Source organism: Filicampus tigris, chromosome 9, assembly GCF_054856515.1.
Source record: "Filicampus tigris isolate MCC_2025a chromosome 9, RoL_Ftig_1.0, whole genome shotgun sequence".
In the NCBI taxonomy this organism is placed as follows: domain Eukaryota; kingdom Metazoa; phylum Chordata; class Actinopteri; order Syngnathiformes; family Syngnathidae; genus Filicampus; species Filicampus tigris.
The window spans coordinates 13,546,282-13,560,894 of record NC_141225.1 but is presented as its reverse complement, the minus strand read 5'-3'; the positions used below and the strand labels follow the sequence as shown (position 1 = coordinate 13,560,894).

The 14,613-nt window shown below is 42.5% G+C and overlaps 1 protein-coding gene across 1 annotated transcript in view; it reads right to left on the bottom strand.

Annotated features, from left to right (window-relative positions):
• The window catches only part of LOC147142072 (potassium voltage-gated channel subfamily B member 1-like), a 50,917-nt gene that overhangs the window by 33,726 nt on the left and 2,578 nt on the right, over positions 1–14,613 (bottom strand). The window contains exon 2 of the mRNA XM_086039892.1: positions 13,601–14,249. Coding sequence (XP_085896018.1) covers positions 13,601–14,152 — 552 coding nt within the window. The 5' untranslated portion in view covers positions 14,153–14,249. The remainder of the gene's footprint in view (positions 1–13,600; positions 14,250–14,613) is intronic.

The window sequence follows — 14,613 nt, the reverse complement described above, 5'->3', positions numbered from 1 at the left end:
TCACTAAACACTGTCATTTATAGCATTTCAAAAATACTACATAATATAGATGTCACAAGACGGTGGCAAAGCAAAACTTTTATCTAAAAAAAAGTTCCTCAACCAAATGAAATCCAAATGAACGCCGGATGTTTCCCCCCAAAGCAGGAGGAGAACAGGAAGAAGCCTGAGTGAGCCGCGGCGGTGACCCGATCCGGCGCTCGGTCTGTAAACATGTCGCTATCGCTACTGCGGTGGTCCGGCAGCACCATTAATCCTTTGAGTTTTTGATAATGTGGCCCCCTAAATAATTTAGTTGAATAGTCATGCACTATAGTATTCTTCCTTCCTAAAAATATGTAATAAGATGGCGGAAAAGCATCGCTTTTGTCTAAATAATGCTATCAATTTACTTCCCCTTAGTTCCTTTACACCAATATGTCATAAGGTGGTAGCAAAGCACTACTTTCATCCAAATGAAGCTCTTCAACTCACTTAAACATAGTTTGTTGGGACCAAGTTGCTATAAGATAGCGGGAAAGCACTAATTTTGTCCTAATGAAGTGCCTCCATTCATTACGTTATTCTTGCTTGGCAGCAAGATACCACATAACTGTACATGTACCACAAATTATGATCTCAAAACAGTGTATTATTCTAAACTAATTGCTCAACATTACATTTAAAAATAAATGCTATACATAAGATTTTACTTAAAAAAATGCACTGGTTATGTGCATATACATGCACATGTGGCGAAAACTCTCCATAACTTCCACTAACAACCCAGGCTAAACTCAGCTACTGCCCAACATACAAAGCTTTAGTCTCTTAGTCCAGATGCATCACTTCAGCAACACTTCCTGTACCCCAATTACTACTTTCCTATTTGCTAACACTTTGGCGCCATCTTCTGGCATCATATAAAGTTACGGCCACAATACGTGACTAGGTGAAGTTTTTTTTATCAAATAGGTCAAATAGATTACACTACCATGTGAAATTGTGAATAGCGAACCACGGGGCTTCACTGTCAACAAATATACCAGAATCTTGCTTTGTGTTTGTCTTTTCATGCTCTGTCACTATTGATTGACTCACTTTGACCAAGTTATTCACTTCTTTGGGAATTAGAAGGAGTGGGCGGACATGTTGATGCAGAAATCAAACTGAACTCCCCAGCGGTGCTTCCCCTGTATAGACAGAAATAATTCCCCTGTTTTAGCGAGTGCAAATGGCGCTACTCAGATGCTACTTTATGTGCCTGAGCTGATGACTAGAGGTGAGGACACCGGAAGAAGGAAGCTCTCACCTCACTCCCACTCAAACAGGAAGCGCACCAGGACGCTTATACAGTATCGATGACCTCAACCTCATTTCCGCAGTTTTACAACAAGTCTGCCAAGACTGGTGAGAAGCATTTGCCCGATGGCTTAACCCCCCCGACCCATGTAGACTGTACCGTACGTGATGCCGCCATTGCTCAAGTGATGTAAGGCGATACACTGGCAACAAGTGCAAGGCGACACTTGGTCTGATTGAAGCCGTCTAGTGTGTCTGATGTGAGGCAGTGGGGGCAGTCTGGCGTTGAATGAACCCTCTTGTTGGCTGTTTGTTCGTGGACCTTCAGATATTAGGTTCTGGATCAAGTTCAAAAGGTAATAATTACTGCTTATCGGTCTGGTGGCAAGCATATCCAGGTGAATAGGACACTTAATCACAGACCAGTGTTTGCTAAAGCAGCAATGTGTCGAAATGTGACCTTCAGATAACGCCATCAATCCATCAATCTGGTGTTGCCACGATGACTGACTTCAGTGGTGTTTAATATTGCTGGACAAGCCAGGACTCGGCAACATTTAACACTAACACTGGTGGTAATGTTAATAGTTTAAGCAGTGTTTCCCAAACCTTATTGAAGCAAGGCACATATTTTACATGACAAAAAGGTCACAAACACGATACAGTAATGTATATTGAAAATATTATCTCTATTACTAAGATCAAAATCTGAGCTTGTTTAGTTGAACACAAAACGGTGTTGGTTTGTTCTGTGTATGAATGACAACAGGTTACACTTAATCTTAACGATTACATTTTGTTTCATCACCCAGCCCTCAATATTTCTGCACGGTTGTTTGCACTTGAAATAAAAATGTAAAATATGATGAGTACATTTGAGCATTATGTATTTTGTGTTCAATTACAATAAGATGGTTTATCCTTAACATTCCTGGAACTTGATTTTCTACACTATGGCATTCTTCCCCACGTTATCATTATTATTATTATTATTATCATTATTATTGAGGGTTATTATTTATTGATTGATTTATTTTACAATACTGCAGTAGGACATACTATGGCCTTAATACCGTGAAAATATCGGAATAATTTTTGGATGAATAGAGGAAAATGGATACATTTCTTTTTGGTGGTGCACTGTGTGAGTTTGTGAGTCACTAATGTTGGGAAACACTAGTGTAGACAGATTGAGAGAAAAAGCAAGGTGTCTATTGATATGAGTAGATTCTGTCAGTCATCCATTGAGACATTTCAAATGAAGCAAGCACATCATTCTGAGAGAGTAGCTTGCTGGGACGTACGGCAAGTGGAGGCAGCTCCGATGCCTGCTGCCAAAGCCAAACAAAACACTAGCGCTCTTTGACTTTCTCAGTGGCGGAGTCCATGTGTGAGGTGATGTCTTGGCTGGTTCAACACGTTCAACTCAGCATTGCTTTTGTTCTGCTGTCACCGATTGATGACAAGCACCTTACAGCATGTTTTACATTCTCAGTTTTGGGAAGAGGCCCAGAGAGTGTCAGTGAACCGAATGGGTGGACTGCAATAGAATGCCTTTGTGAAAATGGGACCTTTTCAGCCTCAGACTGCCGAGTGATGCAAACATCAGTGCGCTTATTGTGCAATCGCTTTTGTGGACTCCGCTTTCCACTGACCACTTGTCATCCCACATCTCCCTGAGTGATGCTCTATCTCTGACAGGCCCGTCTAAATAATGAATGAAGTCACACAGCAAAGTTGCCGTGTCTTCGTCCCCTCGTCTTGTTTGACATCTTCACCTTTTTAAATGCCAGCCGCTTAAACACACAGCTGCACCGTGCGAGCACGAGAAGCGAGCTCAGATAAGACACCCCGATAAAAGTAAAGTATGGCTATTGCCGTCCGTCAAAAACAGATATTAAACCGTGGGGAAAGGTGTGCTTGTATTCCTACGTGTGCGTGTGTGTGTGTGTTGCCCCAGCTGGCTCACATGATAAGCTATTATATTGTTTGTACATCACCACTCTCCATGGCAACCGCGGTGCAAATGCAGTTTGGGGAGGGGGGGGTAACAGTTGCCAACTTCTTCCTGCAAAACATGCTCCAAATATAGCTTCTTTATAAAGTCATTTATAGGGCAAGGATATTTGCTAATGTCTATTGACTTAGGGTTAGAAGTCACCAGCCAATCGCAGAGTATATCTCGACGAACAACCATTCAAACTGCAGTTCACACTTTCTTCTGGTTTATGTGGTCGTCATAGGAAGCTGGAGACGGATGAAAACAATGTAAGAGACGGAACTGTGTAATCTTCTCCAGCAGTACTTGGCGTGTGCGTGTTTATTGATGTGCAGCCTCGCTTGCTGAAGTGACTTTCCGTTCGTGTGTTTCTTCACGCTGATCAAACGCCATCAAAGGCATGCTTGCAATCAATAATGCTAATGTCTCTGTTTAGTGCACAGCTCCATTAGCCTATGCATTTGCCAATACACACTGCTGATTGCTTCCAGTTGCAGCCGCGCAATTATGATGGGACGGAAAGCAGGGCGCAGAAAAGGCTGTTGTTAAATGCCACAATGTAGAAAGACTCTCCATATTAAAAAAAGTTTTTAGAGTGCTTGAGAAGTGTATGAAACCACCACGTATGTTTAGTTTATGCTGCAGCTGCCCTAAAATTTAAAGCGTTGGTAATTTCCAATATCTTTTTGTGCATCTCTATATTGGTCAATACACCACTAGCTATCTAGATTCAATCCAAATGATATTTTAACGCAAATATAGAATTATTATTCATAGCCACGAATTGTCACATTTTGAGTATTATTAACGAAACATAAAGGGGAGATATTCGGACAATTTCATTTCAGCTATTCATTAAACAGTAAATGTTATGTTACCTGTCGATTAAATTCTGATTTATCAGAGGAGCCCAGTGAGACGATGTCAATTTGGGTACAAAACATTTCAGTTTTAACAAACGTATAATATAACACAATAATATAATAAACGTAGAATAATTCGCGTTTAAACTGGTAAAATTTTGAAAGTCGACCGAAAGTGAAAAGGTCTGCATTCAATTCTGCGCACGGCGTAATTGCACAGAGTCGGGTCACACTGGTGTGAGAAATTTCACATACAGGCTCAGACCTGCAGATCGGAGATTGGGATGGTTGCGCCACTGTGGAAGTGGTGACGGCTGTTTCAAAGATGGCCAATCAAAATGGGTCCTCTTATTCCCTTAAGATGTGGCGCACTGTTCGGGCACTAGAGTCTTGACATGGTGGAATGGAAAGTGGAAAACACTAGGAGATCGCCTTCCAACCCTGATTGTTCATGTGCCCCCTCCCATCAAAGCTGTGCTGCCCAGTGGGAATAATAATCAGAGCTGGGCACGTGACCCTTTTTTGCCAGTCCGTCCTCCATCCTCCGTCCACCGTCCGCGACCTGGGTACCCTTCTGTCCTCGTCCTTATTCATAAAAATGATCGTCCTCTAACCCCGTAAGTCCTCATCCTTTTAAAGCGCTTCCGTCCTTGGATTCCGTCTGTCCGCCACCCCCCGTCCCTCCCACCGTCGCCACAAAAAATAAATACATAAAAAAAAAATCACTGCACTCAGAAACATTATTTAAAGGCCATTAGCTGGCTAATTTCCTGTGCACATCCACTTAACGGCTAGGAGTATCATGAGTGGATTGAATTGTTTACAATTGTTTAACCAAGACAGCATTTAGCTGCAACACAAGACCGTCGTGATGTGATGAAGATGATGATGATGATGACTGGAGCAAGCCAGAGGACATCAGGACAATATTTAAGATTGAGTAATAACGCAAAACTATTGAGTTTTAGTGCAAAACTTTTGCGTTTTCATGCAAGACGTTTTCATTTTTTATAAAATAATGATTGCAAAATAATGCAAGGTTATTTTAAGAGGAAATAAAGACTTCCACTTCCGGGTTGTTTAAATGTAGACGCTGGTAGAGATTTTTACGGTCTAAAGATGTCCCGCACAAGGACGTACTTCGCATGCAATGGGATCAGGTATTCAATGTTAACAGTTAGTTAACAAAACAACATTTCTATCCTGGATTACACACACAAGACAGGCTGGGCGTGTTTCTGTCAGTGAAGTGAAAGTGAAGTGGCTGACTCCTGAGGCATTTCCATCGTATTACAAATGTTGAACCACTGGGGGGCAGAATATGCATGTGCAATGTGACTACTGGTAAGCACATGAAAAGTATTGTGCAGGCAATTAATGACGGCGGCTCCATAGAAGAGAACATGCAGTGGTCTTGCTTTTAAAAAGAACTCAACACAACACGTTCGGTCGGTACTTGACCCGGTTAGGGACAAATAGAGGGACGGATGAAAACCCACTTGCTTAGTCCGTCCTTTTAAAAAAACTTCTCATCCTCCGTGCGTCCATCCACAAAACACCATCCGAGTCCACGCTTTTAGAGTCCGCTTTGGTTCTCCCGGAATCCTGACACCAACAAACTAATTTTCCCCATATTCAGCCAAAGGTATTTTATGAAATGTTCATCCCTCACTCTGAGAGTTGAAATACCGACAAGTTCACTTCAGGTATCAGAAAAGAAGGAAGGACAAAAGACAGAGAAAAACATGCTGAAGAACAAGGGGGAAAAAAAAGTGAGAGGTGTTGCTTGTGTCTTACTTTTCACAAGTGTATGAAGCCACTGGGCCAAACACACGGCCCAGCCACTAGTCGGGCCAGCTGTGAGTCAGTGGTGTGCGATTGATTGATGCTATTTAAAGGCAAGTGATGGTGTCGCCCGGCAACACGCTCATAAAGCACACCCTGTTGGCTTGTCCCATGCCTGCTTATTAACAGTGGAAGCGAGCGAGAGGAAACGCTTTGCTCTAATACTCACGGCCATAGAGATTGTTCTGTTACACTGGGATCTCTGGGATGTGACACAGCGCTACATGCAATGGTGCTCACGTTGGAAGTCACACAGCCGAGAGGCGCACTAATGGCCGGTCGGGGTGTGTCCTCGCTCCCCCCAGCTTGCCTTACAACTTAATGCCTTCGCCATTGATTTCCAGCCCCCATTCTCACCAAAAAGGGTTCACGCACCTAACCGGCCTTTTGGAGCGAATGGGCAAGCAACGAGCAGCACGCAGTGGTTTTCTCAAACACATCTCGGACTACACAAAACTACAAAGTGCTCAAAGTGCAGTCAATCGGGCATATGATGCGCGGTGAGAAGTGCAGGAAACTGCCTGCAGTCTTGGCTGACTCACTGAGCGGAGAAGCTTCTCTGGCAATTAGCAGATCGAGCCACCGCCAATGTGAGGAATGTCAGTTTTTACAGCTCGCTATTCTGTTCCGCTCCAAAGATTGTGAGATTGTAAGGTGAAAGGAGCGCTGTAAGGCTCCCAGGGAGACATGAACTGTAATCCTTCAAAAAAGTCCCAAAAGTCTTACCAAGTTCTACTCTAGAATTTGCAACCAAATGCAATTAAGACACGAGCATTTGTAGAAAATTCACTGAATAGTTCAGAGATTTGTTCCAAAACATTATGCAAGTTTAAAGACAATTGCTAAAAACCTGCAAAGACTTTCAACAGTTCAGTTATCCTGATTTTTTTGGGGCGTGGTTAAAACAGAGCCCAAGTGTGTCACTGAGCACGAGTCAAACCTCCCCAACTATATAAGAACTTGAGCGGCTTCATTCGCATCGGCAGTTAACATGAAGTGAAAACTTGTATTGACGATTTCTTTAATTGCAACATAATAGTCGGGGTATTAAGAAGCAGATTAAAGGTCCAGGCACCAAATGCATGGCCGGCACCGCAGTCCTTACCAGGCACTCTTGTAGCTTTTATCGGGCGGACTATTCACCAATCATTACAGGAAGAGTCACTGATGGTGGTGATGTGACTCACTCTTCTACCTGTCATTGGCTGGAATGCACAACATCATTACTGGAAATACAATTGATGGTGGATAATATGATTTAAAGTACAGTCATCGAAACAGTCATCTTTACATCTCGGCTGGATTACTGTAATGCACTATTTTTTTGGAGTCAGCCAGTCCTCCCTCAAGAGTCTCCAGTTGGTCCAAAATGCTGCTACCCGCCTTCTAACTGGAGCTCGTAGGAGGGAGCGCATACCTCCAATTCTGGCCTCCCTTCACAGGCTCCCTGTACATTTTAGAGTTCATCTACAAGATGATTTTAATTGTCTTTTCAAATTTTAAATGGTCTCGTCCTACCTTACCGCCCTGAGCTCCTCCACCTCTACATACCTGCCCAATGCCTTAGGTCAGTGGCCCAGACGCTACTGAAGGTATCGTGGATTAAGCAGAGTCTCAGGGGGGATCAAGCATTTTCCGTATCCAGTCCGTCCCTTTGGAACGAGCTTCCGTTAAATGTTAGGCAAGCCCCCTCTCTGTCCATCTTTAAAACTTTAAACACATGTTTTTCATGTTTTTTCCCCAAACAAATACATGTGGCTAAAAGACATCTATCAGGAAGGATGAGTGTGTGAATTGTGTGGCTATGGCTATAAGTTCAAAAGTTCAATAAATCGTGCAGCAATTTGACTGCAGGGCATTTGTTGCATTTTCCTGTTCAATGGCCGTAAATGTATTCAGACTTAGAACATAACTTTACTTGATCACCCTCACATGCATACCAAGTGTTCCTTATCATGAACGACAAGACAAGAACAGCTCACACTGCGGAGTAATGTTCTTTTCCGTTCAGTGTGCGCTGGAGAAAAATGGCCATTTGGGGCATGTACTTACATCCAGAAGTGAGTTTTGGGATGGTATTCATTTCGAGGGAGCAATGGCTGCTCATTCTCTCCGCAACTGAGCAGCTTCCGATCAAACGAGACATGCTCAGTCCCAAGCATACTGTGCTCTACGCATCTCAATGCTCAGAAATAAAGTAATAATAACAGACACTTAGCATGTACAGCACCGCATCAACAAGATCTTATCTTTTATTGATGCACTGATTACCTGCAAGTTTTCCTGAAGCCCATATTGTTTGTTGAATTATTTAGCAAGCAGGCCCACGGCGGATCAGCGGACTCAAGTGGGCCTAAAACTATTCAATAACGCCTCGACACTTCAAAGCAGGAAGTCATGCGATCAAACGGGGCATGCGTGGCGTCCTTTGATGCTGCTTTGGTGTGAGAATGCCTCACTGAGTGAGAGCGAGCGCTCTTGTCAGTTTATATATTGTACTGTATCGTCTTGACGAGACACGTGGGGTTATATACATTCTGCGTTGCACAGTCCTTGTCTTCCTGGAATCAAGTGAGGCCTTATTAATGGGCAATTAAAATTTCATCAGGGCTGAAAAATAAATGAGGCAGAATCTGTGTTTGGGAACAAACCATTTGAACGCTGCAACACTTCAATTAAACAATATTACCTTTGTGGGCCACCGAGTAACCTCAGTTTAACACTTTTTTTGTCATCCTTAATGGAAAACAAAGCATGAGGCCGTAGCCCCGCTTGGCTCATTGAGCATGTCATGAGCTTCATGAGCTGTGGATTCGCAATGCAAACATTTCTATGAAACAGGACAAAGAAATTCAGTCACCCTCCCTGACTTTTTATTGGAAGTCTTTGTGAACAGCAGCAGAGCAAATATCCGAGCATGTATTCACTTGGGTAGTACCGTCGGAATCATGCTAGTTTTGAAAAGACACCTGAGCAAAGACAGACCCAAATATAAGGCCTAGTGTGAACAATACACTTATACAATACAAATTGTAACAAATTATTTACGAATTAATATTTGGAGTTCATATACATATACACATAGTGTATATGAAAGTTGAGTCGTAGTTGCCGACGGACGCCCGTTTAAAATTAGAGGTGGACCGGCCTATAGTATATACAATTTCTTTACCCCCGGAAAAAAGGTGAATGACGGACGACGGAAGAAAACCCAGGCTTCAGATGTATAATGAATAACGGATGCTCAATTTGTCGTAAAATGCCCAGCTCTGGTATTTATCATAACCCACTAATAGCTGAAATGATATGTCGTAGTTTCTGTCATACTGTTATTTGACTTTTCCACTCAAAAATCTCCAAACAAGCTTCAGAGTTAGCATCTATCTATCACCACTCTCCTTGGCTAACCAAACTAACTCGTGTTCATAGCCATCTGTCATTTCACTAAACTGACTATTCTGTTGAGATTTATGTTGTTTGTTTCTATAAACTTATGCTAAACACGGACTGTTGTCGCTTCTAACTAACAAGTTGGTTTATTTATAGTTTTGCCAGCTAACGTATCGAATTATGCCGTGGTCAAGTCGAAGTTTTCTTATTTTCTCTCTTATTATAACTTCTTTCTCCTAAACGCTCCTTCCGTAAGTTGAAGCGCGTGGCTTCAATGCACACTCGTGAGCGACAGTTGTCAGAGACATGTTACACCTGGAAAATGTTTTAAACTGTGAAAAAAGATATAATAAGCAGATGAGACTAGTACACTATTGGTGTTGATAATTGTGTAAAAAGTAAAACCATTGATTCAACTGTACTTGAGTAAAAGTAAAATGTTCCCACTCTGAAAAGTACAAAAATAAACAGTAAAAAAAAATGTATACGTTTCTCCATGTTGCTGCTGTCTCAGTTTTTTCCACCTTTAAGTCCCCAACATCTCAATCGATCAAGATCTCAACCATGGTTATCTTTTACTTTCTCTACGCCCTTTTTACGTCGCATCGTCATGTGCGGCGGTTGACAAAAGTAACACGCCTATTTTCACAAATTAAGGAGCGGAAACTACATATCTGTTTACAAATGTAGGTAAGAAAAGCAATAAACTGTCAGAAAAATAAAAAGTCAAGTAAAGTACAGGTACCTGAAAAATCCATGTACCGGTAAGAACAGTCACAAAGTGTACTACATTACTTCCCACGAAAGATAAGTATCTCTTCAGTCAGTCTATTAGGCATGACTAACGTATAACAATTCCTCATTCATTATTTTGCAAGGCAACAAGTAGAAATTCACACCTGTGAGGTGACCCGGTGGAACAATCCACAATTAATTTGAATACAATTTTGCTAACTCGTTGTCTACCACAAAAATTGAAATGTTACAATGAATCGCCATCATTTTTTTAAACTTGCTATTCGAAGAGATACGGTAATCAAAAGAAACACACACACATTAGAGAGAGTGCTACAGTTTTCTTGGTATGTAAAAACACCTCTGCTAATAATTACAAGTCTGCTCGGTAACTAAAATTAAATACATCTCCAGGGAGAGCGCTGAGGGGCAAGTGTCACCCACAGAGCAACCTGATCTATTTAAGAAATCATAATTAGGAGCTATTCAAGGTCAGGGATGGAGCAGGTTATCTCACTAGATGAGCTGGATAAATTATGCAGGAAGCTCTGTCCACGGAGGTGTTTGAAGCTTCCTTTAGTCTTGTTTTGACCGCGGTGTCTTGTTTCGGGAATGCTGAGAAGCCCCACTGTCTTGCCGACACATTTTAAAATGCTCTGCAGCCAATGATACGGTATACGGTCCAACTACCAATCCAAGTTACACTGTTAGAAAAAAAAAAAAATCAAACGTTGACAGGCTGACTCGAGGAGTGTTGCACTGAATATATAAAAACCTTCCTTGGTAACACTCCCTGCTGAATGTGGAGTACAGTAATGAAAAGGCCGATCCCTGCGAATGTGCACATTCCCCGAGCTGCTGCTGTATCGCTAACATGCAGCAGGGTCTAGTAGTGAATCCACATTTTAATTGAAAAGAGCTTCATATACTCTATTAAGCATGGCCATGTCCATTGATCCCCAGTGAAGCGCTACAGAGTGTGGGCCGAGAGCGTGTTAATGAGAAGGATGATTGAGTAGAGGATAGAAAGGAAGTCGGCGTAATGAAGACGTGCGCGTCTATAAATATGTGACATTCAATTAAACAAAAGGTGCCAGTCGTCGCGTCGTCAAACGTGACGACAAAACAAGCACTCATTAATAACCTCGAGAGTTGCGCGCACGCACTGCTCACAAACCCAATAATGAGAGACAATAAAGTGCTGTCACATATTCATCTAAAAAAAGCAGCATTAATAAAGGGTTTTTAATTGAGTTCCAAAAGGGGGAGCAGCACGCCGTCTTGCCCTCCCAGGAAAGGACAGCTGGTGGATATTATTGATTATGTATAGCACAAAATTAGTCCCCAAAGCCCATTTTAAACAGAATAAGTTGCACTTAGAGGAACATTTTTCACTTTTGAGTGTAACATTTCTTCTTTTTTCTCATTACTTCTCCCTCCTGCAGCTCAAAGGAACAGATGAAAAGCACCAATTGGGGCAAAAGGAATGTCAGACTGTTCGTCAAACCGCAGAGATTTATAGCCTCCAGATGTAAACTGAAATACGCCCCCCCCCACCCCTCCTTTTTTGTTTTAACATTAGACACCTTCATTCCGCATGATGGAAAATCATGACACTCACTAGCCACTTCACTGGATCATCTAATGACATCCAATATAAGAAATGATTTGCATTTGATTACATTTCCCCGATGGACTAAGGAGAAAGTTAATCATCAACAAGTCAAGTGGGCTAAATGTTATTTTACAGCCATTTGCCGGCAACCAATGCAGGGTGTACACCGCCTCTCGTTTATCTTATAGAATTAAAATGTTATCGCAGGATAGGTAGCAAGACCTGTTGAGAATGCCAAAAATCAACAAGTAATTGACAATGCGCACGAGCACCCGGAGGCACTTCCGTCCTCGCCAGTGATTGACAAAATCCGTGGGCGGGGGCGTTTGTTTTTACTCAGTACACAAGACAACGGTACGTAGCAAACATTTCAGCAAGGATCAGATTCATTGTGCCACTAAAGGTAGACGGGTCACAAACGCAGAGCCATCGTTGTTTGACTGCTGCATTCCGAGCTCTGGGGGATCCCATTTGAAAATATTTGTGTTCAGATGAAGATAAGTCAAAGGGGAAGAAAGCATCCATTCAAAAAATGCCAGTACCATATTTGTAACTGAACCTTCTTGCCTTAGCTGTTAAATGAATTTGATCCTTTCCGAAACGTCTGCTACGTACCCTTGTTTGTGTGTTGAGTAAAAACAAACCTCCTCCTTTGTGTATCCACCATGGTAGAAGCCAAATGTGCTATTATAGCGACAGAGTGCAGTGCAAAACGGTACACAGCTATGCTCATTTAAGCCACCCACTGTTTTCTGGAACTTAAAAGTATCCCTTGGGTTATATTTACTCATTTTTTTCTAGCAGCTAAAGCACTCGAGTTTTTCTGCCCGTCCATTTTGAACGGAGCAGGAAGCTAACCGAAAACTAATTTGCTGATCGTTGGCGAAATTGGAAGTGCTTCAGAGTGCCAGTGCACGTAGTCCATAGACAGATCCATAAAAAGCTTTACAATTGCCTATAGATACATCAAGATGGAGGCACTGCTTGTGTCAAAACAAAGCTCTTTATCTGCCTTCATCATAGTTTTGTGTCACCAAGTTGCCACAGTATGGTGGCAAAGCACTACCTGTGTCCAAATGAAGCTTCTCAACTAGTTTCAACATACTTCCTTGGCAACAACAAAAAAATCCACAAATATGTGAATTTCAATATGCTAACGCACGAATATGCATGGTTTCACTGTACACGAAAACTGTAACAACAATAATTGCAAGTGTGGGAATAAAGTTGTCATAATAGATTATGCTACTTGATTGGTTCCCAGTCAGCTGTAGAATACATTTTCAAATAATGCTTATTGGTCAGTAAATCACTGAATTACTTAGGCTCTGAATACATGATCATGAAATGTATACCCAGTTGGGTTCTGTTGTTCGAAGACTCAGGTCAATTAGTGGAGACTTGAGTTCAAAGCAAACATGGTGTATCGGTATTTAGCTGTTATGCCGCACGCAAATTAAATAAAATGGAACTGAAGTTAGCCCCAAGTGTAAATGCTTTTCAATCTAGGTTAAAAATGATGCGTCTCCCCCACCGCCCCCCACCATACCTATGATTGGGGTCTTTCAAAGCATTTTTACCATTAGTTTTTCCAAAATCATGCTCTTGTGCTGCATGTTCTTTTGACAATTTTAGTAAACAACTTTTTATTTGTCTACTTTTAAACGTCTTAAATTCTTCCATTTTTTTTTTAATGTCTCCAGTTTGTTTGCCTTTTAATATTGTATTGTGCCTTTTAATGTTGTTTTGTGACTATGTGAAGCACATTGAGTTACCTTATGTATGAAATGTGCTATATAAATAAAGCTGCCTTGCCTTTTCTTGCCTAACAACAGTGTCACGTGCTGCGTATGTGTCCGACTCTGACTCTACCTTAGCGGCAAAGGAGGAGCTGGGCTTCTCCAGGAGGTCCCAAAGTTTCTTCCTCTTCTCCGAGCAGCATGTGGTGGTAAACTCCTCGCCCTCCCGCTCCCTCATGTTCTCCGCCTCCCGTTTGAGCTCCTCGTTCATCTGCTCCTTCTTCTGGTGGTACCGGGCCTGGCAGCAGGACTCCAGGTAGATCTCGTCGATGCCCCAGAAGTCCAGCTCTTGACTGAAGGACAGGGCGCACATCTCCTCCATCATGTGCAGCTTCCCCGTGCGGTAAAAGTTCAAAATGGATGTGAAGGCGCCGGGGTGTCTGTCGAAGAAGTACTCGTTGCTGTCCAAGCTGTAGTCGTCGCAGATCTCCATGATGGAGTCGTGGGTGTTGCAGTCCCGCAGCTTGCCAAGTCTGGTGCGGGGCAGGCGGTCCAGAGTCCTCCACAGGACCTCGTGGAGGAGACCCCCGACGTTGAGCCTCACCCGGCGGGTGTGCTTGCTTCGGATGATGTCGACCGCGTCCGGCGGTTGCGCTCCGGATGACCTCGCCGTCACTTTGATCATCTTCGCTCGAGTCACTCAGTCAAAGGTGGGACAGTGGGGGTTAAGAAGACATGGTCCTCCGGGTGACCTCATCAGGGTCCGCACTCTCTTCCTGTGGCTGCAACAACAACAATACAGTGAAAATCAAGATATATTGTGGTTCATGTTGCGAGTGCTGTTTTTATTTGTATTTTTTTGCAGGGGGTGGGGGCGGGTGTTTACAGTATACAGTCAACTTCATTTAGAATTTAGAAGTTGTGCACATACTGACTCGAAGACATACAGCGTACACTCTAAAAACAGTTGGGGCAAAAATAACACAATTTTGGGTCAAAAATGGACCGATTCACAACTTGGGTCAATTTGATCCAACTTTCTTGGTTGTTTTTGCAGAAAACAACCCCAAAAATGGGAAGTTTTGTACAAAACAACCCTAAAAAAATGGGCTGTTTTATACAAAACAATACAAGAAAGACTGTCCC